This window comes from Coenobita brevimanus, chromosome 47, assembly GCF_032717465.1.
Source record: "Coenobita brevimanus isolate Jiangsu-jjx chromosome 47, ASM3271746v2, whole genome shotgun sequence".
Classification (NCBI taxonomy): Eukaryota; Metazoa; Arthropoda; class Malacostraca; order Decapoda; family Coenobitidae; genus Coenobita; species Coenobita brevimanus.
This window is the reverse complement of record NC_137000.1, coordinates 13,891,011-13,915,530: the sequence shown is the minus strand read 5'-3', so window position 1 is coordinate 13,915,530 and position 24,520 is coordinate 13,891,011. Positions and strand designations below refer to the sequence as shown.

General features: G+C 41.3%; 1 protein-coding gene across 1 annotated transcript in view; it reads right to left on the bottom strand.

The window, feature by feature from the left end:
- Dera (deoxyribose-phosphate aldolase) overlaps positions 1-24,520 on the bottom strand; it is a 240,567-nt gene that overhangs the window by 113,545 nt on the left and 102,502 nt on the right. Inside the window, exon 3 of the mRNA XM_080271803.1 lies at positions 17,805-17,996. Within this exon, the coding sequence (XP_080127929.1) occupies positions 17,805-17,996 (192 nt within the window). The remainder of the gene's footprint in view (positions 1-17,804; positions 17,997-24,520) is intronic.

Below are 24,520 nucleotides of genomic sequence, written 5' to 3'. Positions count from 1 at the left end.
TTTGCATTTAAACTACATCACACGTCACTTCATCCAACAATTTTACATTTTACTTTGGAATAAATACTTTTCTTGTGCTTAAGCCTAACTAAAGTTAGTTTGGAACCACGTGCTCAGAGTTCTGAGAGGATATTGGGAGCAAGGAAAAAAGCAAATAAATGCTTATCACAGCGACCATCCACTCAATGCAGGCAGACAGTAGTAGGTGGTATGGGACATGGGTACAGTACTGTACTGTATTGTTCAAAGTTTTTGTGAAAAAGCCATGTTTTAGAGAACGTGGGTGTGCTTTGGGGACAGGGACAGGCCTGTGCTCTGATAATTCGAATTTTTGGATATTTCGACATGGGGCTCCCCCCAGTTAATTAGAGAGGGTTTACTGTACTACCAAGGCCTGGTTTTCACATTTTTTATCTGAACAGCCACGAAAGATGCACTCTACACATGATGCTCACACTTCTGCACAGCCAAGATCATAATCATCATCCCCACACATCACCTTTGGTCACCAAACCTCAACCCCAAAACATCCTGGAGAGTGATCAAAACCCTGCTCTCCAACAGCAACACTACACAATCAAACACTGCCATCACAACAAGAGACAGCATACACTCAAACAAACAACAAGCAAACACTCTCATCGGTCACTTTTCACATGTCAGACACCTGAACACCCATTGCGACGGCTGACATGTCATCAGACGCAAGAGACAGTTTCCCACAGACCCAGACTTTGAACCTTTCACTTACATCCAGATGAAGCACATCATTGGCAACCTTAAGCATTCATCTGCCTGTGGACCAGACAGCTTAAACAACATACACCTTAAACACAATGGGCCACTAGGCATTCAAGCACTCACCAACATATCAAACTACAGCTACTCACACAATATATTACCCAACATCTGGATGCATGGCACTACCATCATTATCCCCAAACCCAACAAAGACCCCATGTTACCTTTCTCACACCACCCCATCACACTCCTCTGCACCGCTCCAAAGTCATTGAATGACTGGTATTACAACTAGTTACACCGCACATACCCCTAGCCCCACCAAAACATGGTTTTAGGCTGCTACACTTCACAATCACTCTTCTTACAGACCTTACACAGAGAGTTTTTGATGGCATGAATTCAGCTACGCCACTACACAGAACATTCCTAGTCACACTAGACATTAGCAAGGCTTTTGATGCTATCCCTTGCCACAACCTCACAAACAAAATATTCAACACAAACATGCATAATAACACAAAAAGGTGGCTGCCAAACTATTTAGCAGGCAGATGTGCACATGTAACATTTGCCGGTCAGTCATCAAACATCAGAAACTTCACAAACAGCGTCCTCCAAGGATCTGTTTTGTTCTCTACTCTCTGTAACCTATACATGCACGACATAACCACACCCCACACACCAAAAATGCACATAGCTTCCATGCAGACGACATAACACACGTACACACCAAAACACAAACCCTGCCACACACATCCTCCAACCTTACCTCAATACACTACACGAATGGTTCACCACAAAGACTCAAAATAGCCCCAGCCAAATCTACAGTGACCCTTTTCACAAACTGGATGGCAGAACACAGTCACATTCCACACCTCACTATAAACAACACTCCCCCATCACACACACACACAGACACATACACACACACACACACACACACACACACACACACAGAATGTTAAGAAAGATATGGTGGTAGTGTATGTTCCCCCAAAGACGAGAGCATGGAAGGATGACGAATACCATGAGATGTTGTCAGATATGGCTAGATATTTACAAAAAATAATTGAGAAAAGCAACAATATAATTTTGGTGGGTGACTTTAACTGTAAAGAGGTGAACTGGGAGGAATGGGACTCGGGAGGCGGCGAGGATTCGTGGGGCACTATGTTATTAAATATAATAATGAATAATGTGATGACGCAATGGGTCAAAGAAGAGACACGGTTTCGAGGTGAGGACACACCAGCAAGGTTAGATTTACTGTTTACCAAAGAACCCGATGTAACAGAATCATTGAAATATCTCTGTCCTTTAGGAAAAAATGATCATGTGGTCACTGTGTTCCAGATGTTAACAGGGAATGTCGAGCCAAGAGACGAGCTTCATAGACAGGGAAGATACAAGTTTGGGAAAGCAAATTTTACAGGATTGAGAAACTTTTTTGAAAATGCGGATTGGAGAAAATTCAGAGAAACAAGAGAGATACAGAATAAGTGGGACATCTTTCTAGACCTCTATAATTTGGGAGTGGAAAAATTTGTACCAAGAGTAAGAGGGAAAGAAAACAACAGGAAAAAGGAGTGGTTTAATAGAAGGTATATGATAGCAAAAAAAGGGAGAGATAAGGCGTGGAACAATTGGAGAAAGAGAGGTAACAACAGAACAAAGGAAGAATATAAAAGAATTAGAAATGAATACACAAGAATACGTAGAGAAGAAGAAAGGAATTTTGAAAAAGGTATAATAGACAAATGCAAGGATGAACCCAAACTGTTTTATAGATTTGTTAATGGCAAACTGAAACAAAAGGAAGGAATCACCAAACTGAAAGTAGAAGGAGAGGTCTATAAGGATGCGGCAATGCAAGCAGAAATAATGAACAAACGTTTCCAGTCAGTTTTCACTAAAGAAAAGGAGCTTGTGGAAGGGGAAGGAGTGATTAGAAATGTTCCAGTGATAAAAGATATAAAAGTGGAGGTACAGGAAGTGTATAAATTACTGGAAACTCAAGATGTAAGGAAAGCCCCAGGACCTGATGGAATTTCTAATTGGGTACTGAAGGAATGCAGAGAACAACTGGCAGATAAAATTCACAGTTTAATCGTATGCTCACTGGAAGAGGGGAAAGTGCCACAAGAGTGGAAGAGAGCAAATGTGGTACCAATTTACAAGGGAGGAAACAGGGAAGAACCCCTGAATTATAGACCAGTGTCTCTAACCAGCATGGTCACAAAATTGTGTGTGCAAATCCTGAAAGACAGATGGATAAAATATCTAGAAGAGATGAATATTTTGGCTGAATGTCAGTTTGGATTCAGAAGTGGAGGGTCATGTGTTTCTAACTTGTTGAGCTGTTACTCAAGAGCGATTGACGTGGTACAGGAGAGAGATGGTTGGGTGGATTGTGTGTACTTAGACTTAGAGATGGCCTTTGACAAGGTACCTCATAAGAGACTAATGTGGAAACTAGAATATATAGGAGGACTGAAGGGGAAACTTCTGGAATGGATGAGAGACTTTTTGAGAGACAGACAAATGAGGACAGTAATAAAGGATAGGATGTCTGGATGGAGGGAAGTAACAAGTGGAGTACCTCAAGGCTCGGTGTTGGCGTCAGTAATGTTCCTGATTTACGTAAATGATATGGTAGATGGAGTGAATAGTTATGCAAGTCTGTTTGCTGATGATGTAAAGATCTTGAGGAAGGTAGAGGCTGAGGAGGATTGTAAAATACTGCAGGAGGATTTGGATAGGATACACAATTGGAGCCGGACGTGGGAAATGAAATTTAATGTAAAGAAATGTAAAATATTGGAAATGGGTAAAAGTACCAGGAGGCCATCACTGAATTATTTGTTGGGTAATGAATTAATCACAAAAAGGAGAGAAGAGAAAAATTTGGGAGTGCTGGTCCAAGATAGTTTGTCACCAGAAAAGCACATTAACAAGATAGTTGGAGAGACTTATAAACTCTTGACTAACATAAGAGTAGCATTTCATTATATGGATGAGGAGATGAAAAAATTGATAGTGGCCATGATCCGCCCCAGGTTAGAATATGCAGCGGTAGTGTGGTCCCCACACAAAAAGAAAGATATAAACAAGATGGAGAGAATACAAAGAACAGCAACCAAGATGGTCCCCAGTCTGGCAGACCTGTCATACAGAGAGAGGCTGGAAAAGCTGGATTTGCCTTCCTTAGAGGAAAGGAGAAAGAGGGGAGACATGATTGCAGTGTTCAGGACCATGGTGGGAGTAGATAAAATTGACAAAGAAGACCTGTTTGTATGGGATAAGAGAGCAACAAGAGGACACGGAATGAAATTGAAAAAGTCAAGCTGCTTGAAGGATATCAAGAAATATAGCTTTCCTTACAGAAGTATAGACTTGGAATAGCCTGAACAAAGAGATCGTCCAGTCTAAAAACTTAAACGAGTTTAAAGCTAAATTTGACTTATTGAGAAACAGCAACAGAAACCCACGAGCATAGTACATTCCGTGTATATCACAATTAACTATATTAGCTAAATACTTAAATATTTGGAACGACTTACACAAAGAGGTGGTGCATGAGAAAAACATTCATGTGTGTAAAGGTAGACTTGATAAATGTGGATATGGAGACAGGACAGCACAAGCATTGCTCAATTCCTGTATACTACAAATAGGTCAATACAAATAAGTAAATACACAAACACACACACACACACACACACACACACACACACAAAATCCTTGGTGTAACATACAATACATCAATGTCATTTAAATAACACACATCACAGGCATTAAATATTAATTAACACCAAGACTCAATGCCTTAAGGTCACTTGCCCATACAACATCTGCACACAACAAAGAAACCACCACCACAGTATACACACAATATATATGCTCAGTGATGAATTAGGCAAGCCCTGCTTGGGCTTCTAACCTCACTAAAACACACTACAACACTCTACAGACCATACAGAACAAGGCCCTAAAAATAATCACAGGCTGCACAGCTACTACACCCACAGACCACCTAGAACAAGAAACCAAACTCCTCAAAGTCAAGGATCATCTAGACATGATAGGCACACTAATTCTTGCCACAGCCTCCACAAACTCACACCATCCACTACACTACATGGCAGCACATCCACACACACACCAAGGAACATCAAAACAACACCCAGCACACGATATCATACACAAATACTGTCATCTCTCCCCCTCGCCTGCCTCAGACCAGCTTCTTGAAGCATTTCCATACACAAATCACTCGCCGCTACATTCAGTCACTTAAAGACAACCCACAGCTGCATGCATGACCTCCTGATACCCACCCTTCTAAATCCTATCTCCCTCATGAAGACAAGGTCCACCTGGCCCGGCTAAGATGCAGGCATCATCCAGCCCTCTTGAGTTATCAGATGAGGTTGGATGACTCCATCGCTGATGCCTGTCCAGGATGCAACACAGCACCCCATACTATTAAGCACATTATGGAAGACTGCATTGCACAAAATCACCTGCACCAACAACACAACATACACTCCTTGAGGGCTCTGTGGGAAAGTGCGGTCTCAGCCGTGGCCTTCCTTAGGGACTCGAGGCTTTTCACCCACACTGCCAAGGGAAAAACTACTACTACTACTACTGTCAAACAATGTTAAGAGATGCTATGTCTTTCAGTCAAATTATTTTCCATCCATCCATCCATCGTCCAATCCTATGTTGCCCCATGAGGAGAGTAGAAGCCCAGGGCTGGGCAAATTGGTCCTGACATTTAAGATGAGAGTGGCCAGCCTCAATCATCCCTGAGCGGCATTACATGAGCAATGACCCCAACCATCCCTTGGATATAAACCTACACAGGCTCAATCCGACTGGCGTGGCTTAGCTACCCACTAAACCACCAGGTGCCACAATTTGGTAATACAGTTACCACCCAGCGCAGCTGATGATTTCCTGGTCTATAGGATACCATTTGGCTTGTCACTCAGTATAGAGTCACCCACAGGCAGAAGAAAGAGGAAAGAAAGACAGAAGAGGGAGTGTTAAATCACCCAAAATTGCTTTCCATATTTCAAAAAAACTGACAAATGTCTTAGGGATTGGCTAATGATTGACCAGTAGCAAATTACTAGGAAACTACATCGAAAGGACTGTCTGCTGATGAATGTGTAGATATTTAGGGAATGACTGCAGCACTGAATAATCATTAATTTATTTTACTGATTATATTTTGGATATAACTACATAACTGAATATTTTATATTGCATTGCTCTGGATAATCCTTGGGGCATACAGTAGCATGAGCAGATAGGGTGAATGTGCCCTTTGAATAAATGGAAATAACTGAATATTTCTCTGAGCCCTTCAATTTAAATTTAGTGCTCATCATCATCATCATCCAGACCTTCTTTCCCACCCAAGGGCAGGGTAAGGAGTAGCAATGTCTAGACAGCACAAACTTGCCCAATCCAAATAGGCCATTCTTCTATTCATTCATCATTCAAGCCCCCGGAATCCTGGCTCTACTGGATATGCCAAAAACATTCACCACATTCTGCAGCTTCACACAAGCGTATCCGATTGAGTCAACCCGGACACTGCCATGCTCACAAGGGGTGCCAAAATCCCTGATCGTGCACTTCTCCTCACAATATTCATCCAGCCAGCTCGATCTCTTGTCAGTTCCCTAGCCTCACCGACTTCCAAACCTCTCTTCTTCAAACATTCATCCACCATATCTTTCCACCTTCTCCTTGGCCTACCTCACCTCCTCCCTCCTTCAAATTCATTCAGGTATACCTTTTTCACCACTCTATTGTTATCCATTATTTCCACATGACCATACCATCTTAGGACACTCTCTTTGATTCTCGTGTCCACTGACTTCCTCACTCCACACCTTTCATGAATCACATTAATTCATATCCTATCCACCCTCTGTACTCCACATACATTCCTCAACAGTCCCATCTCCACTGCTCTTACTCTTGACTTTTCATTTTCATGCCACACCATAGTCTCACACCCATGTGTTAAAGTTGGCACTAACACTCTCTCGTGTAAGCCTCGTGCAGCCGCAACACTCAAGCCTCTGTTTCTTATCAAGGCCTTCATTGCACCAGCTACTTTTCTTTCTTGTGTCACTCTACTTTGAACTTCTTTTGCACATTTTCCTCTCTTTTCTATCACTGTACCCAAGTATCTGAACTCTCTCACCAATTGTAGTCTCTTTCCATTCACTGTGCCATCACACTGGGAGTCACCTTCTCTCTCAATAAGCATCACTTTACTCTTCTCTACATATACTCTCAAGGCATGACGCTCACAGACATTAGCAAAACTCTGCACTAGCCTACCACATTCTTGTCCGGTACTTGCAAGCAGTACTGCATCATCAGCATACAACAAATTTGAGATATTCCATCCATCACCATTCATTACCAATGCCATCCCTCTCTCCATTACTCATGTTTTACTTCTCTCATCACCCCATCCATGTACATACTGAAAACCATGGGGACATCACACAACCTTGTCACACGCCCACACCGATTGTGAACCATTCACTTAGATGCCAAGTAACCCTTACACATACTTCACTGCCATCATAAAAACTCTTGACAGCATCTAGCAGCTTACCATCTACACCATACATGTGCAAAACTTTCCACAATCCCTCTCTGTCTACTTTGTCGTATGCCTTTTTCCAGATCCATAAATGCCATAAACACATTATGGTCCTTCTCACAAGCCTTCTCTGCTATCTGTCTCACTGCAAATACTTGATCCACACATTCTCTGCCACTCCTAAAGCCACCCTGTTCATCACTCTCTAAGACTTCTGATATCACTCTTACTTTCTCTATAACAATTCTTCCATATACTATCCCTACCAAACTCAATAAACTTATGCTCAAATTTAGAAATACCCATAAACTTTACAGTGCTCAAATTTAGAAATACCCACGTAAAGTATTTGTGAGAACACAGCAGATTCGGCCTTCTCAAGGACCCTCTTAAGATGTAAGTAAGGAGTGAGAAGCAGGTAGACCTTTATTATACAGCAGACATGTTTCCGGTTCTGGGTAAACATGGCAAGTGCATTCTGCCATGTACTTAAAAGCTTACAGTATATGTATCTTTTAATTTTATTTATCAGTTGCACTGATCAAAGCGTGATAACTTTAACTCTCTGCAGCTGGAGGGAAGCAGACACCATACTGGCGATGACGTCAGTATTCATGCTGCAGACAACACTCCAATCCATCACACAAGGATTTACCAGTAACAGCAATAATAGTTGTCATGATATTTACCAACATGGCCACTGTAGATACAAACTACTCCCTTCAGGTATGTTCTGAAGAAATACTTTGCATGGTGTAAATGGATGGTACCTATTAGGTACGTAAATTGCAATGAAATCGACTGGAAGTATCATACAGCTACACCATTCCCATGCAGTGCTTGTACCTCAAGAGGCGGAAAGTGTTTAATGTATGGCATCCAGTATCAGCTGTATGTGTTTATATTGGTATTATCCTTATGAATGTTTAATGTCTGACCTCTTCATTATCAGTTTTCTGAAAGAACAGGTTCAGTGAGTGACTCTGAACTTGACAGCGAAGTACCTTCAGGAGGGTGGGATGAAATACTGAATTGGTGGTAATATCCCTGAATTGCAAATTGGCAACCTGTAAAATAATACCAATTTTATCACCATATAGGTTCACACACACCTAATTATCTGAAATCTGGTCAAATTTTTGTGTTTAATTCAATTGTTCATAACAAAATCTGGATCCAGGGTGGAAACGTGCTAAAGTTTGCGGAAGTGTGTCTTCTTTAGCTCAGCTTGCCTTTGCAGACTTATACTTTGTATGAATATTAATTTAACATGCAAATACATTTATTTGCACTGAAAATCATTACTTGTGCTAAACAGAAGTCTGTCAAGGTGTGTTGGTGATCTAAAGTATAAACACTCACTAAGTTTAGTACAGTCTCACTCTGAATCCTAATTTTCTATTAACAATTAAATTAAGCACAGTGTGTCTTCTTTAGCTCAGCTTGCCTTTGCAGACTTCTACTTTATATAAATATTAATTTAACATGCAAATACATTTATTTGCACTGAAAACCATTATTTGTGCTAAACAGAAGTTTGTCAAGGAATGTTGGCAATCCAAAGTATAAATACTTGCTGACCTTAGTACATTCTCACTCTGAATCCTAATTTTCTATTAACAGTTAAATTAAGCACAGTTTTTTTTTTACTGAATTTCAGTTAATTAGGTGTGTATGAACCTGTATTGTGCTGCATTCCAGCACTGGGAATTTCTGACGAGCATCCAGCCACCACTGCTTTCGTTTATTCTCTGGCAGGTACACAAAGGAATAATTTCCCGAGTGTGCTTTTGTCTATGCACTTACACATTGGAACAAATCTCTAGCAATTATTCCTCTTGTCACTGGGCATTCTTAGAGGTCAGAAAGAAGCAGTGTATGTAGGCTTTATCATAAACACAGCTGACTATGCTGCCTCAGTGTGAGTAGTGATGTCATGACCAATCAGAGGCCACTTCAGAGTCACGTGATTTTTCAGCTAATTTATTTATTATTTTTTCATGTATCTGCACAATTTTTTGTGGGGAAAAAATGGTTGACAGTAAATTTCTGCATATTTTGTACCTATACAAGTATCTTCTTTAAAAAAATTTTTGACCTGAAACTTGTCTATTGAGCAGGGATGGCACTGATTAAATAAAACTAATTTAATCATGTGATTAAATTACTGATTTTTTGCTTTAAAAAAAAATAATGATTTTTCTTTTTTTTTATATTTTAATCTAAACGTTAACAAAAATAAAATCTGAAGGTTATAAAAGCTGTGTATAACTTTGTGTTGACATTCATTTATTCAGATACTTAAGCACTAAGTTAGCAGATTTTGGAGAATGGTGCCATTAGAAATTGCTACACTGTATCCCAGAAAAAATATTTTTACATTTGTGTAACTATGTATTGAAATTATTTGTACATTTGGAATAATGAGCCATAAATAAAAAATCAAAGCCATAAGCCTAGGTAGGCTATGCTTGGTCACTTAAGGCCATGTCATAATAATATCAGCTTAAGATTTTGCTATATGGTAATATGATCAGCTTTGGAATATGCTGTCTTGATTACCACTGGCAACTCAGCCTTAACCAGTAGTGTACAGACAGGACTTGAATGGATATGTATCTGGATTCTGGGCAGTGGTTTTTAGTCTGAACCTTCAGTGGATAGACAGAACATGAAGTTAACAGTATTCCATATACTGCTTTTGAAATATCAGCCATATAATAAACAAACCAAATAAATAAAATAATCAAATAACTCAATTAAAAAAAAAATAAAAAACAATCACCACCCTGCAACTGAGGGGTGGGGAGAACAGGAGGTAGATAAGGCACAAAGCTGTTGATGTGGAATATTGCAACTATTAAGCAATGTCTGCCTCTTCAAGTGTTTTTCTACTGTACACACACTCAAAAATGTATCGTTACAGGGGGGTCTGATGAGTTTCATACTTAACCATCGAGCTGTCTCGGTAGGGCTGGAGAAAGGCTGTTATCAGACGTTTCATTCGTGGTGTCAGTTTGTATCGCGCAGAAGGTGTAACGATACTTTTTTGTGTGTGTGTGTACATCTACCGTCATGTGCTTTATCTACCTCCTGTTCTCCCCACTCCTTTCTCACTTGCCGTCCATTTGTATAATAAAAGTCTACATGCTTCTCACTCCTTAGTTACACCTGAAGTGGGTTCATGAGAAGATCGAATCTGTTTTGTTCTCACAAACAGATTATATTTCACACACTACCACAGTCCTCACACACCACCACAGTCCTCACACACCACAACAGTCCTCACACACCACCACAGTCCTCACACACCACAACAGTCCTCACACACCACCACAGTCCTCACACACCAACACAGCCCTCACACACCAACACAGCCCTCACACACCAACACAGTCCTCACACACCAACACAGTCCTCACACACCAACACAGTCCTCACACACCAACATAGTCCTCACACACCACACACATGTATAATTAATTAATATGAATAACCTTTTACGTTTTGAAATTATTGTTGTTATATAATCACATTTGAAAAATACATGTAACCACATTCTAAGGGGCAGAGGTTGGGGAAAGTGGTTGGTGTGATAGCCTAGATAGCGAGCTGGGTCTTCGTCTCATATCCTGGTAACACACTTTTTTTTTAGTGTATATGAAACTAGCTGAGCTAAATATTATATTCATTCATCAGAAACAATTATATGGTAGCATTATCATAATCATTATCATCATGTACAGTCCATTTTCAGTCCACAGCATTACTGGACTCTCCAATTAGGGAGGTTTTAGCCAGGAGGCCCTAGCCCATGCTGCCTGAGGACGAGTTGGAAAGGGGTATGTGGGTATGTATGGAATAGGTGAGGTGCATATGATATAGTTAAGTATCCTGTGGTTGTGTGTATTGGCAGTCTGTACAGCGACCTCTCACATAACACATGCATATTGTCCCAGGAAAATCCCGTTTCATGAGATTTTTGCGTTTTAAGGCCACATGTTTACATGTTAATGGGTTTCATGGCACCCAAGCCAGACCCAAGTGCACCTTATGGGATAATTTTCAGAGATTTTTCCCAGCACATTTACCTACCAAATAATTACTTCATTACATACGAACACTGGAGTATTCCTAACCTTGAACTGCAGAGGTAGCGGCCTTGCTGGGGGGAGAAGGAGTGGGATTCCGAGGCAGGGCAGGACTCCTACTGGTCCTCAGGTGGCCCCCCAAAAGGGCAAAACAAACACACAGCAAATGTGGAGCCAAAGAGAGGGGAGAGGATAGGCTCTAGTGAGGAGGAAAGCTCAGTGGACAGTGATGGAAACAAACACAGACACGTGACAGTCATATGAGGCGTCTCGTGGACAAGGGGCGAATGCGCCATTTTCTTTTTTTTTTGTTATGAGCGTTTAAAGTTCAGGAATAGGTGGCAGACATAGGATATTATAGAATGGCATGTTATTATATATCATTAGAATCCTCTGGACGAGGCAAATTTATACCGCAGGAAAAAATGAAAACACACACACACACACGCACACACACACAGTAAAACACGCGATGGTGTTTTTTCAGCATATAGTAATTATTGTTCAATCATCTTGAAATTCATTCCTGTATTAGATGTAAATGAAACTAAGATACTGTGAAATTTTCAGCCAAAAATTCCTATAATTAATATTTTTTTTATAATTATTAATTATTTTCATCTCCTTATCGGCAACAGGTTGTTTTATTGTGTGTATGATAACCATTATATTGTTAATGACTGACACAATGAAGTTATAATACTCACCAACTATTTACGACTCCAACCGCACACCAAGATGAACAGGGGTGTGGGGCCTAATGGTTAGTAGTTGAGGACGTCATCGGAGTGTAAACAAAGCTAGGCTTCATTCACATGCTTGGCGGGATGACTAGCAGGGGTGCTAGCACGTGTCTGATTGGCTGAGAGGCGGCCCTTTAACTCTGACAGAGGGAGCCGCTCGCCCATTGGCTGGGCGCGTGCCGACATTCGCCCCTACAGCTCTGAAGTCACAGACCCTCCCACCCTCCTCCTCCTCCCCTCCACGTGTGCAAAACAAGGGAGATTGAACCTAGAATTCTGAACCCACATGGGTCGGAATCGGAAAACGCTCTTCACCACGAGATTTTCAGTGCTTCCATCTATCGGAAAACATGCATAACTCATTTTTGATGGGGGTGGCGCATTCGCCCCTTGTCCACGAGACTCCTCATATGTCATTGGCTCATGCAACCAGGGTTGGCATCCCCCCCCCCCCAAAAAAAAGGAAAAAAAAAAAAAAAAGCTTACAGTGGGGCCCCTTGGATAGCAACCACCAAAATGGCCACAATCCATGAAATCGCTATCTGATGGGCAAACTTCTAACCTAAAAAAATTAATACAGTCCTGGACTCCTGCAGCTATACCCCTAGTTTCCTCCATTAAACCTTAATATCACGCCATATTTCTTCAATAATAAGATAAACCTATACTACATATTCAAAGAAGATTAACAAACTTACTTTTAATTCATTCTGAATGCTTCTTACTGATAAATATAGTTATCATATCGTTGCAACCTGCTAAAGCCACAAAACAATAAATACAGCATGCACTCCAACTAAACCCTAAATTCCTACTGTGAACACTAATAAAATAAACTTTCACTTAACATGCAAAAGAATAAACAAACTTTAAAATCACTTTTGCTATTTTGGTTAAAATTACTGTCGTGCTTGGTGGTTACTGTACCGCAGCAGACTAGCAACCACAGCTCTGACTCTGCTCACTCTCAATCTCTTGTCCCTAGTCTTCCTCTCATCCCTCATATCGTAACACACACAAACGAACTTCATTCTCGATGCAATGGGCCTACGATTCCTCATCTTCCCAACCATCTTATAGGTCCTCCTCGAGCTGAACAGGGGGCATGTTGACATCATCCTCTTCGTCTGACGAGGCATTCAAAATGGCTTGTCTTTATGCCTCAAGCCTTTCTTGCTGATGACTTAAAAATCGTGTGATCAGTGTCTGGCACCTTGCATTTATTTTGTCATTCAGGTTCTCAGTGAAGATTTTCATCAGATCTCAGAAATACACTAGGGCTTGGTCTCGACAGTGAAAATGGAGAGAGGTTATCTTGTCTTGAACTTCGGACAGTACGGCCAGGATTTCGGACAAATCCTTCACTGTTGGCTCATTTGGTTTCTTTTCTTCTTCCTTATCCTCTTGCACTTCCTCTTCCTCTTCCTCATCTTGGTTCAGCATCTCCTCAGCAGTTTCTTCTCGATCTTCACCTCCTACCAAGTCCACGATTTCTTTGTCAGACACACATGAAAGTCCCGGCACAGTTCTGATTACGTCAGCAGTCTCACGTGCCACCACCTGCAGCTCCTGCCTGGCTGCCTCGTCCATCTGTTTCAAATGTGGAAGCAGGGGGGCCCAAGCGTGTGCAATGGTGGCTTGATTGATCTGGCCCCAAGCTTCACAGAACAAATCCACTGCATGCTTTATCTTAATAGACTTCCAAAAGGCCTTGACGGTCATTTCCTCTTGATCCTCTTCCTCTTAACTTGCCTCTTGATCGGGTTCACTGTCACTAGAGTTAGCCTCTTGGATTTCCTTCAGTTCTCGAAAGTTATCAGTCTTTTCCCTCAGTTTGCTGTGGAGCTTGCCATAGAAGAAGAGTTTAGTGATAGCAATTAACTCTTGATCTAAAGGTTGAATTTTGGTGATACTGTTGGGAGGCATAAAAACAACCTGTATGCTAGGGTGGCGGTCTACCACGAAGCGAGCATGCCCGGGTGCATTATCCAGGAACAATATTTTCCAGTCAGTATTTTTCCTCTTGCAATACTTGCGAGTCGGGGGCACAAAAATCTCGTCTAACCACTTAATAGAGAGGCTTGAGGTCATATATCCAGTGCTGTTTGAGTACCACACACATTTGGGGAGCTTGTTCATATCACAGTGGTGGTAGGAATGTGGTTTGGCATATTTATAGACAATAACGGGTTTCATTTTGGAAGTCCCCTGAAGCATTGCAGCAAAGCAGGACACTGAAGCGATCCTTGGCCATTTTGGTTCCAGCAGCTTAACGAAGGTTTTTGTGGGCATAGGTGGACTTGGGTGATTTCTTCCAATACACCCCAGTCTCATCACAATTAAAAACTTGATCTGGGGTGTACCCTCTATCCTCCTTAATAGCCTTAGCAATTTGGGGAAATTCTTGTGCAGCTGTAGTGTCTGCAGATGCAACCTTGCCCTGGTAGAAAGCCAGCTTTACCCCACAGCATTTTTAACTGTTTAGCCACCCACATGAGGCATCGAAAGAAGCATGGTTTTTTATATTTTTTTTTTTGCACATAGTCCCTGGTACGCTGCTATTGCCCTTGCACAATTTCTGGTCCATCAACACTTGCTCCTTTTCTTAATCGCCTTGCTAACCACTTCATTACATAATGTTCAGTCACCACATGGAGTCTGTTTTTTTTTGGTAGTGTCGTGCATGGCCCGTCTAGCTTCACCTGCACCACCCATAAAATACTTTGTTGTGATTTTTATTGCTGCCTTTATCTCATCCCTTTTCTTTCTTATGTTTTTTACACTCGGTTCAGGCACATTCAACAATTTAACAATTTCACATGTCTTTGCACCGTCTTCAATCATCTGGATTATCTTTTTCTTTTCCTCCATGCTGTATTGTTTCTTTGGCTTGCCACACATGTATTCTCTGGCCTTTTTTATCACTTATACACTACCTGCACTTCCTGTTTTTTTCCCTGGGCCACCGCCACCGCTTGGGCCAGCCCCCGAAGTTGAAGCCATGATAACAGAACACTCAGTAGCCAGACAATAAATGGAAGGTCACAAAAAAACTTTAACATTGGCGAGACTGCGACGAGTTGAATGAACGTGCGGCATGTGGATAAACAATGGGTCAATGAACTGAGTGAGGATAGATTCGCACTCACTGTCAGTGTTACCAGGGTCTGACCAGGTCTGACCTTGGTAACTCTGCCCACCCACTCATTATGTGTTAAATGCCTAGTGGATTAACGCTAACTATGCAGCATTAATTGCTATGAGATAATTTCTTTCCTATCGCTATCCGTGCGTTCGCTATTGAAAAAAATGCTATCTGAGGGGCTCCACTGTAAGTGTTGTTTTTTTTTTCTATCTATCTATCTATTGCCAGACGCCTCAATCCTGTTTGGGGTGGCCACAAACAAATCACCTCCAAGTCGCCCTGTCCCCCGCCATTTCACTGTCCTGCTCCCAACCCACACCCCCATCTCTCATATACCTCTCCACCCCATCCCTCCATCTCATCCTCGGCCTCCCCCTCCCTCTTCCCCCCTCCACCTCACTCACATACACTCTCTTCGCCAGTCTTTCACCCTCCATCCTCTCCACATGGCCAAACCACCTCAGTGTGTTCCTCATAACGCTTCCTATCACATCCACATCCACACCACAACGCTTCTTTATATCCTCACTCGTCAGCCTGTCTCTCAGTGTGACTCCACAGACTCCTCTTAAATAACTCATTTCCACTGCTCTCACTCTTGACTTGTGTCCTTCCAACAACGTCCACGCTTCACTTCCATACGTTAGAGTTGGTATCACAATACTGTCATGTAGTAACTTTTTCACTTCCATGCTCACTTCCCTGTTTCTTATTACTGCTTTCAAAGAACCAGCAACCTTTCTTCCCTGCTGTACCCTTTCAAGCACTTCACCCTCCAAATCTCAATCCTTACTCATCACACTACCCAAGTACTTAAACGTACTCACATTTTCCAATTCCTCACCATTCAACCTCGCTGTACATTCACTGACTTCACCTCTCTCAAAGACCATCACTTTACTCTTCCCTACATTCACCTTTAGATTCCATTTCTTACACACTCTCCCAAACTCATCCACCAAGGCTTGCAGCTCCCCTTCGTCTTCACTCAACAACACAGTATCATCTGCAAACAACAGTACAGGGAGTTTCCAAACACTATCCTCTCTCACCAGGGCCACTCCAACATCCACTACCCTACCTTGTACCTCTTTTATTACCCCATCCATGTACAGATTGAACAACCATGGAGACATGACACATCCCTGTTTCAACCCAACTTTCAAAGAGAAAAATTCACTTAGTTCACCATCCACACGCACTGCAGCCTTCGGACCATCGTACATACTCTTTACAGCATTCAACAACTTCCCATCTACTCCATATATTCTTAACACTTTCCACAATCCTTTTTTATCATTTTATTTAATATAGTTAAATTTTATATACAAAAACATAGGTTTACATCATATTGATAAATGAGGTCTACATAAATATACATTCAAATTTTTAAAACCTATTAAGATCTCCCTCAAAAAAAAAAAAAAAAGTTTTCTTTTAATCTTGAGCAGAAGTTCCTAGTCTCACATGGTTGTGTTTTAGTTGCTACTTAGATATAAAGGATAATAAAACAACACACTGAATTTATTAGCATACCTTCTGTTTCACTCTAAATTACTTTTAAATTGTTTATTTTAACTGATTTACATATAAATATGAGGAATAAGAAAAAAAAAAACAATAAAACCCAAAAAACCCAGCAGGCTGGGTTGGAAAAAAAAAAAAAAAAAGTTTTTCCAACCCTGGATCAACCTGTGCTATGACTATCACTGGCTGCGTTATGTCAGTCCCCACTGCATTATGACCAAATTTTTCGCATAATGACTTTAAACCATAATTTGTGGCCTCAGGCCGCATAATCCCTATCGTCGCAGGGTAGTACGGTTTTTTAAAAAATGGGCAGATTTTTTCACCCACATTATGTCATTTTCGTGTTTTGACCATTTCCTGGCCTCAAAAATTGCCTTCAGTGTTATGTGAGGTTCGTGCAATTAGATCACACGTTAAGTGACAGCTGACTGTATTTTGATGTTCTGATGACTGTGTGTGTGTGTGTGTGTGTGTGTGTATGTGTGTGCGCGTGCAGTACGATATGTTTGGCATCGCTTGCCTACTAGGGCGCCGACTGGTTTGAATGCATTCATCTGACTTCGTCATACCAATAACATCACTCAAGATTTTCTCTATGATACAAGGGTCATGCGTGGGAAATCACCAAGGGATGCATCGAATAGGGTTAAGGTACAAATGACCAGTCACCCACCTTTACGTGGAATTATAATTTTTGATAACTCCCACAGACCCCTTGAATTGATATCTTTGGGGGGCCTTATCAGACTGCAATGCTTTAACCTAGTAGACCTTTTGCAGTCTTGATTTCAATTCACTCCATGTCTGTCGTGATATCTTCACAACTTCATAACCATATGTTCCGCTTTTATAATCACATCCTTTTATTCAAAATAATCACTCAACTACCCTGGTAACTCAAACACACTTACCTGCAGCCACAGGAATTTCAGCTCCAATCTTCTTAAGCGTGTTAACCGCTCCACAGACCCTAGCAGGATACACACATACCGCACCACATGTAAGTCCTGCTCCCACTATCTCTAATCCTTCTAGAAGGTCCTGCCTTATGGGATTGGCTGCCTTGTGACACAAACGCTCCACATTAGCATCTGTGTCATCACCTGTGTCAAGTGAGTAATATGTTACAAGTTAGTATATACCTTATTGTACCAAAGTACATTTCACACAAATTCACAAAATAATAACCAGTGAAACAATATATTTTGGCATTAAAAAGTGAGCAGGTGTGTAAAGCAATCACATAGTTTTTAGTTTCTCGGATATCTTAAAGACTGTTGCAAATTATCTTAGTCTTGTGGGTGTTGAGAACACCATAAATCTTGAGCAATCATTGTCTATGGGATATCCTACAGTAAGTTATATCAACTATTCAAAGCATAACAATAAAGGTTACTGCCACTGAATAACCATATACGTAATAATATTACTCACTAGGTAAAGCTTGGAAGGATTTTAAAAATCTATAAACATACACAGAAACATTGAAAACCTCACCCTTATCACAGTAAAAATAAAAAAACAACTGAATGTTACAAAGACCAGATACAGTAACTATTTGCAGGAGGAGGCTGAGCAGGAGGAGGTTGTAGCACGGGCTGAACAGGGCGGTACTCCCGAGGGGAATGGGAATGCTGGTGATAGGGAAAGCTGGAGCTCCTGTATCGCTAGCTATCTAACCATCCCCTTTTGCTGACCTTTTCAGTGTGACAGTAACATGGAGAGTACATCAGCATACTCTCCCAAACATTTCCTCTAACCATCTTATGCACTACACAACATGCACTTTACATTTCACACAATGTATCCCACTATGTTACAGGGGTTGGCGCCAGCAAGGGCATGCAGCCAGAAAACTTTGCCCCAGCTACCTAGTGGAGGACTTCTGGGGGGAGGCATGACGGGAGTTAAGCCAGCATAGATCATGGGTCTGGGGAGAGATGGGGCTCGGGCCTGTGCTAGAGGGTACAGGGCATTGCGGTCCCCAGGCTGCCGCTTCCGCCCAATAGAGAGGGGCCCAAACTTGGGAGTAGTGCCCCAGGAGGCTGCCCTATCAGTGGGTGCATAATGGCAGGATAGTTGCAGTGCCAAGGCACACTTGGAGGTTGTCCATGCAGCTGTCCTGGTAGGGTTCCCCGAGGCTACTACCACAGCCACTGGTAAGCTGGTGGGCTAGGGGTCCCAGATCCATTGCCTGGACCTGGGACTGTGCAGTGAGTGGAGCCTGTGGTATGTCTAACCCCCTGTATTAATCCTGACTATGACAAAACACAAGAATAAGTTTCACAGCAAGCCTGAGGACAGTAAATCATCCAGGGGGATGAGGGTGGGTTCATGGAATGTGGGAAGTTTGAGGGGACGAGCGGAGGAAGTCGTTGAGGCATTCAGTAGGAAGTGGGTGGATGTGGCGTGTTTGCAGGATGTCCGGTACGGGGTTGGATCAGCCAGAAAGATTGTTCAGAAGGACTGTTACTATTAGTTGCTCTGGCAGGGGTGGACAGACGGATATGGGGGTGTTGGGATGATGGTTGCGGAGAAATGGGTGGAATATGTTATGAACGTTATAAGAGTAACCGATAGGATATTCACAGTGAAAATTCTACTCGGCAGAAAGATACCTGCAGTTATATCAGCATATGCTCCACATGCAGGATTGGATGAAGCAGAGAAAGATAGATTTTGGGATGATTTAATACATGTAGTAGGTGGTATGCGGGATGAGATAGTGGTTTTGGGAGGGGACTTAAATGGTCAAGTAGGTGAAGCAGCACAAGGTTATGAAAGAGTATATGGGGGATGTGCTTATGGTATAAGGAATGCGGAAGGGGAAAGGATACTCGAGTTTGGGGAAGCAACGAACATGACTGTGTGCAACACATATTTTAGGAAAAGAGAGAGTAGGTTAATTATGAATGAGGCTGGGGGAAATAGCAGTCAGATAGATTATTTTCTGGTTAGGAGGGCTGATAGGAGGTTAGTGAGGGATGTTACACTTACAGGAAGTGAGGAGTGTGTGCAGCAGTACAAACTATTGATTTGTGATATGGTGCTTAAAGAACGAGTGATGATAAAGAGGGCTTATGTACCTAGGAGGAAAATATGGAAGCTGAAAAACCAAGTAGTAAGGGATGCCTTCTATAGCGAGATCAGGAGAGTGGTGGCTGAACAGGGAGCTGTAGACAGAGGCGTTAATGAACAGTACAGAGCCCTCAAGAACAATCTCTTGAGAGTTACTGACGTAACATGCGGCTGAACAAGAGGATCACCAAGACATAAAGTAACTTGGTGGTGGAATGAGGGTGTAGAAGCTGCAGTTAAGGAGAAAAGAAGGCTTTTCCAGGAATGAAAGAAGGGTTGTACCAGGGAGGAATACTTGGCTACCAAGTGCAGGGCTAGAAGAGAGGTATACAGGGCAAAGTCTGAGTCACAGAGACTTTTACTTGATAACAGTGCATAGTGTTAAGAAATTAGAATTGTGAGTGCAAAGACTTAAGTGCTGAGTGCAACACTGATTTTAATGACATACAATGGAGCGCAAATTAGACTAGAGTGTATAATGTTAAGAAAATGGATATATGAGTGCAAAGACTTAAGTGCAGAGTGCAACACTTATTTCATTAAGGTGCAATGGAGAGCAAGTAAGACTAGAGTGTGCAGTGTTAAGAGAATGGAATTATGAGTGCAAATGACTAAGTTCAGTGCAAGACTTCATGTACAGTGTACTGCAGGTGCTTCAGGTACTCTTTTTTACTGTCCGAGTCTAAGAGTTGGCGGGTTATTCATTGAGATGGCCAGAGACTTGTTGTAAGTACCCAGAATGTTTCATATTGTACTGTATTTTCCATACTTACCTCTAAAACCTCATTTCACTCTTTTATGTCCCTTACTGGTGTGAATAGGGTCTTAGGTGCTATGCATGTGCAGTAGGGAGGTGTTTTTCTGAGTTAGGCTAGGTTAGGGTCCAGAAGTACCAGTCCAGGAGCCAAGGACTTGATGTAAGTACCCATGATGTTTAATATTATATAAACTCATCTCTAAACCTCATTCTCTGGTTCTTTTGCATTTATTTCAGTCTTTTATTCCCTTATTGGTGTGATTTGGGTCTTAAAAAGGTGCTATGCATGTCCAGAGGGAGTTGTATAGGTGTTTTTCTGAGTCAGGGTAGGTTAGGTTCCATAAGTACAAGTCCAGGAGGCTAGGGCCCACTATCCGGACGGGACCACTTTCCAGACATGCCTTTGGCTCTATTACATCGGATAGTGGAGGGATTATTGTAATACTGTTTATGCACTACATACACCTTATAAACTAGCATAAAGTATGAAAAACAACAAAAATGTAAGCAATTTAACACTGAAAACTGACAAGCACAGGAATAGGCGGAGACACTTTAGCACAGTCTGGTGCACTAGCCATCACTGCCTCCCGTATGCTGCATTCTGCCTTCTTTATTGTACGAACAGTTGACTCATTCATGCCAAACATACAGTTCCGAGACAATTCCCCATAAAGTCAATTCACCGTCAAAACATGGATGATTCCCCGTCAGGACAATTCGCACCCTGGACGATTCCCCATCATTCTATAAATCAATCAATCATTTCCTGTGGCACCCCACAGGATGCACAGGGCCTCGATGAACTCTCTCCACAAATACTTGTCTCTTGCCATCTCCTTCAAGTCCCAACAACACTCCTCTCTTACTTCTCTTTTCATTGTCCTCAACCAGGTTTCCTTCGGCCTACCTCTACCTTTTCTTCCTCTAGCAGTCCACTCTGGCACATCCTGTATTAAACTGCCTTCTTTTCTGTATATGTGCCCCAGCCACTTCCAGCGAGACAGTCTCACATATTCATTAACTGGTTCCACTCTCGTAATATCCCTTACTCTTTCATTTGTAACTCTATAAATATACTTATTATTGATTAATTAATACTTTAAAAACTAATTTTCAAGGGGATTTTATACCTCATATAAGTAAAAAACTAGTGTACAGTACTTGCTAAATAAATTGGCATGTAAACAAATGACAGGGAATCATCCTGACGGCGAATTGTCACGGGCATTCCTTCCCTAAGTTTGTCCAACACTTTAACTTTCTGTGTCAGCAACATCACTTTATAAGCCCACTTTGGTGTGTTACCACATGCATCACTAGCACCATACTTAGGCTCCATGTTGACAAACAAGGCAAGCAATCACTGGAAGGCTGAAAAATAAGCCACAAATAACGATTCGCCAGTAACGCACAGTTCGACCATCGGATTCAAACTGACTGTGTGATGCGTAGTAGACCGACCTCCCACACACACACACACACACACATGCATGAGCACTGGCAGCGGGTAGGCATTTTTATATTTTATTTATTTCTCTCATTTATTATAATTATTTATTTGCATACTATAATTTTATGTTTTAATTATTGTACAAAAAGTTCGTGCATAACCGAAATCACGTGAAGAAAGTTCGCGCTATTACTGTATATATATATACAGTATCCTTGCGTCCAGCATGCGTTAGTCCAGCACGATGAGCAATTAATTAGTATTATTTAATACGATTTAATTACTGCAACACAAGTGTGTTAGCATAACACGCACAGAGCTCCGAGAAGTAGGCCAAATCCGCAGAGTTCACTCTAGCACGATCACCCCCGGTCCAACACGGCCATACTGGACATTCCCATGATGATGATAGCCAATGAAAAACTTCTGATCAAGTAGCCTTCTCCGCCCGCTATCATGACATGATCGTGATGCCGCCCAATTAAAAACGCTTCTGGTGTCACGTAATGTTTTGTTTACATTCCTCCTGCCACAGAACCACTCAGTCGCATAATTGCAGTGGAAGGTGCTTTTTTCTTGCTGCAATTTCTGCCCTTGTTACTGCATTTTACCCTGCTCACGATGCCTAGGAAGCCTTCTGAGAACCCCAAGAAGTGTCGGCACCTCCCTCAGGCCACCAAGCTAGAAAGCATCGAGAGGAAGAAGAAAGGGGAGAGGAAAGTTGACATTGCCAAGGCCTATGACATGAATGAAGCCAATGTGATCATAATAAAAAACTTAAGACAAGATCCTGGCAGCCGAAGGCTATCACACGGCACTTCATACCAGCTTTGCCGAGGATATGATGGTAAATCGGAACGGTAACGTGGTAAAATTGCCGTCGATACCACAGGCATTTGGAATTTATCTGGATGATTCCTGCTGAGCATACGATGGGGAAAACAGTGTGACCAAAACCCAAGCAACTCGACAGAGAATGTATCGTACTACAGCATTGAACATTTAGCCTGACACTGAATACATGTTAATATTTTAGAATAAATATCAATCGTTTCGAAATCCTTCTCATCGGCATGCGTACCAGTTTATAAACAAAGTTGCTTCTCCTTATTCTCTACCGAGTCAGCGACAACGATCACTTTCCAGTCACGAGACGGGGCTCTGGCAACAGTGTGAGAAGCATGCACTTTGCCGAGTGCTAGGATAGGCAGAAGCAGGACATTCCATGGCTGTGGACGAAGATAGTGATTCTGAGTGTGATTTCAAAGGATTTATGAGGGAGGTTTGATTTCGAAGGATTTAAGAGGGAGGTTGAGGAGGAGCAACAGCCATTACCCACTAGTGACGCCAGCAGCCATCCTCCGGGGACCCAGTAGGACTAACTACAGCCTTGGATACCACCTTCCATTCCCAGCAAGCCCACCAACACTATCTTAAAAGGTTAGTTATCATTCATAGCACAGTACCATTTATTATAATTACAACAGTACCAATATATGTATAGGTATATGGTAGGTATTTAGGGTGACTTTTCCAAGGGTTGCTGACATAATTCATTTTCCCCATAAGCTCTATTGTTAGTCCAACACGTTTTTAGTCCAACACGCGACCCATGCATGACAATATTACCGTGCTGGACGCGAGGGTACTGTGTGTATATATATATATATATATATATATATATATATATATATATATATATATATATATATGTTTATATATATATATATATATATATATATATATATATATATATATATATATATATATATATATATATATATATATATATATATTTATATATATATATATATATATATATATATATATATATATAAACATATATATATATATATATATATATATATATATATATATATATATATATATATATATATATATATATATATATATATATACTTATATATATATATACTTATATATATGTATACAGTATGTATATATATATATCTATATATATATATATATATATATATATATATATATACACAGTAATCCCTCCAATATCCGATGCAACAGAGACAGAGGCATGTCCGAATAGTGATCCTGTCCGGATATTGGGCCCCAGCCTCCTGGATTTGGACTTATGGACCCTAACTCAGAAAAACACCTACACAACTCCCTCTGGACATGCATTGCACCTATTTAAGACCAAAATCACACCAATAATGGACATAAAAGACTGAAATAAATGCAAAAGAACCATAAAATGAGGTTTTAGAGGGGAGTTTATACAATATTAAACATTCTGGGTACTTACAACAAGTCCCTGGCTCCTGGACTGGTTTGAACCGCCAGTTTGCAGTCCACAGTTAATC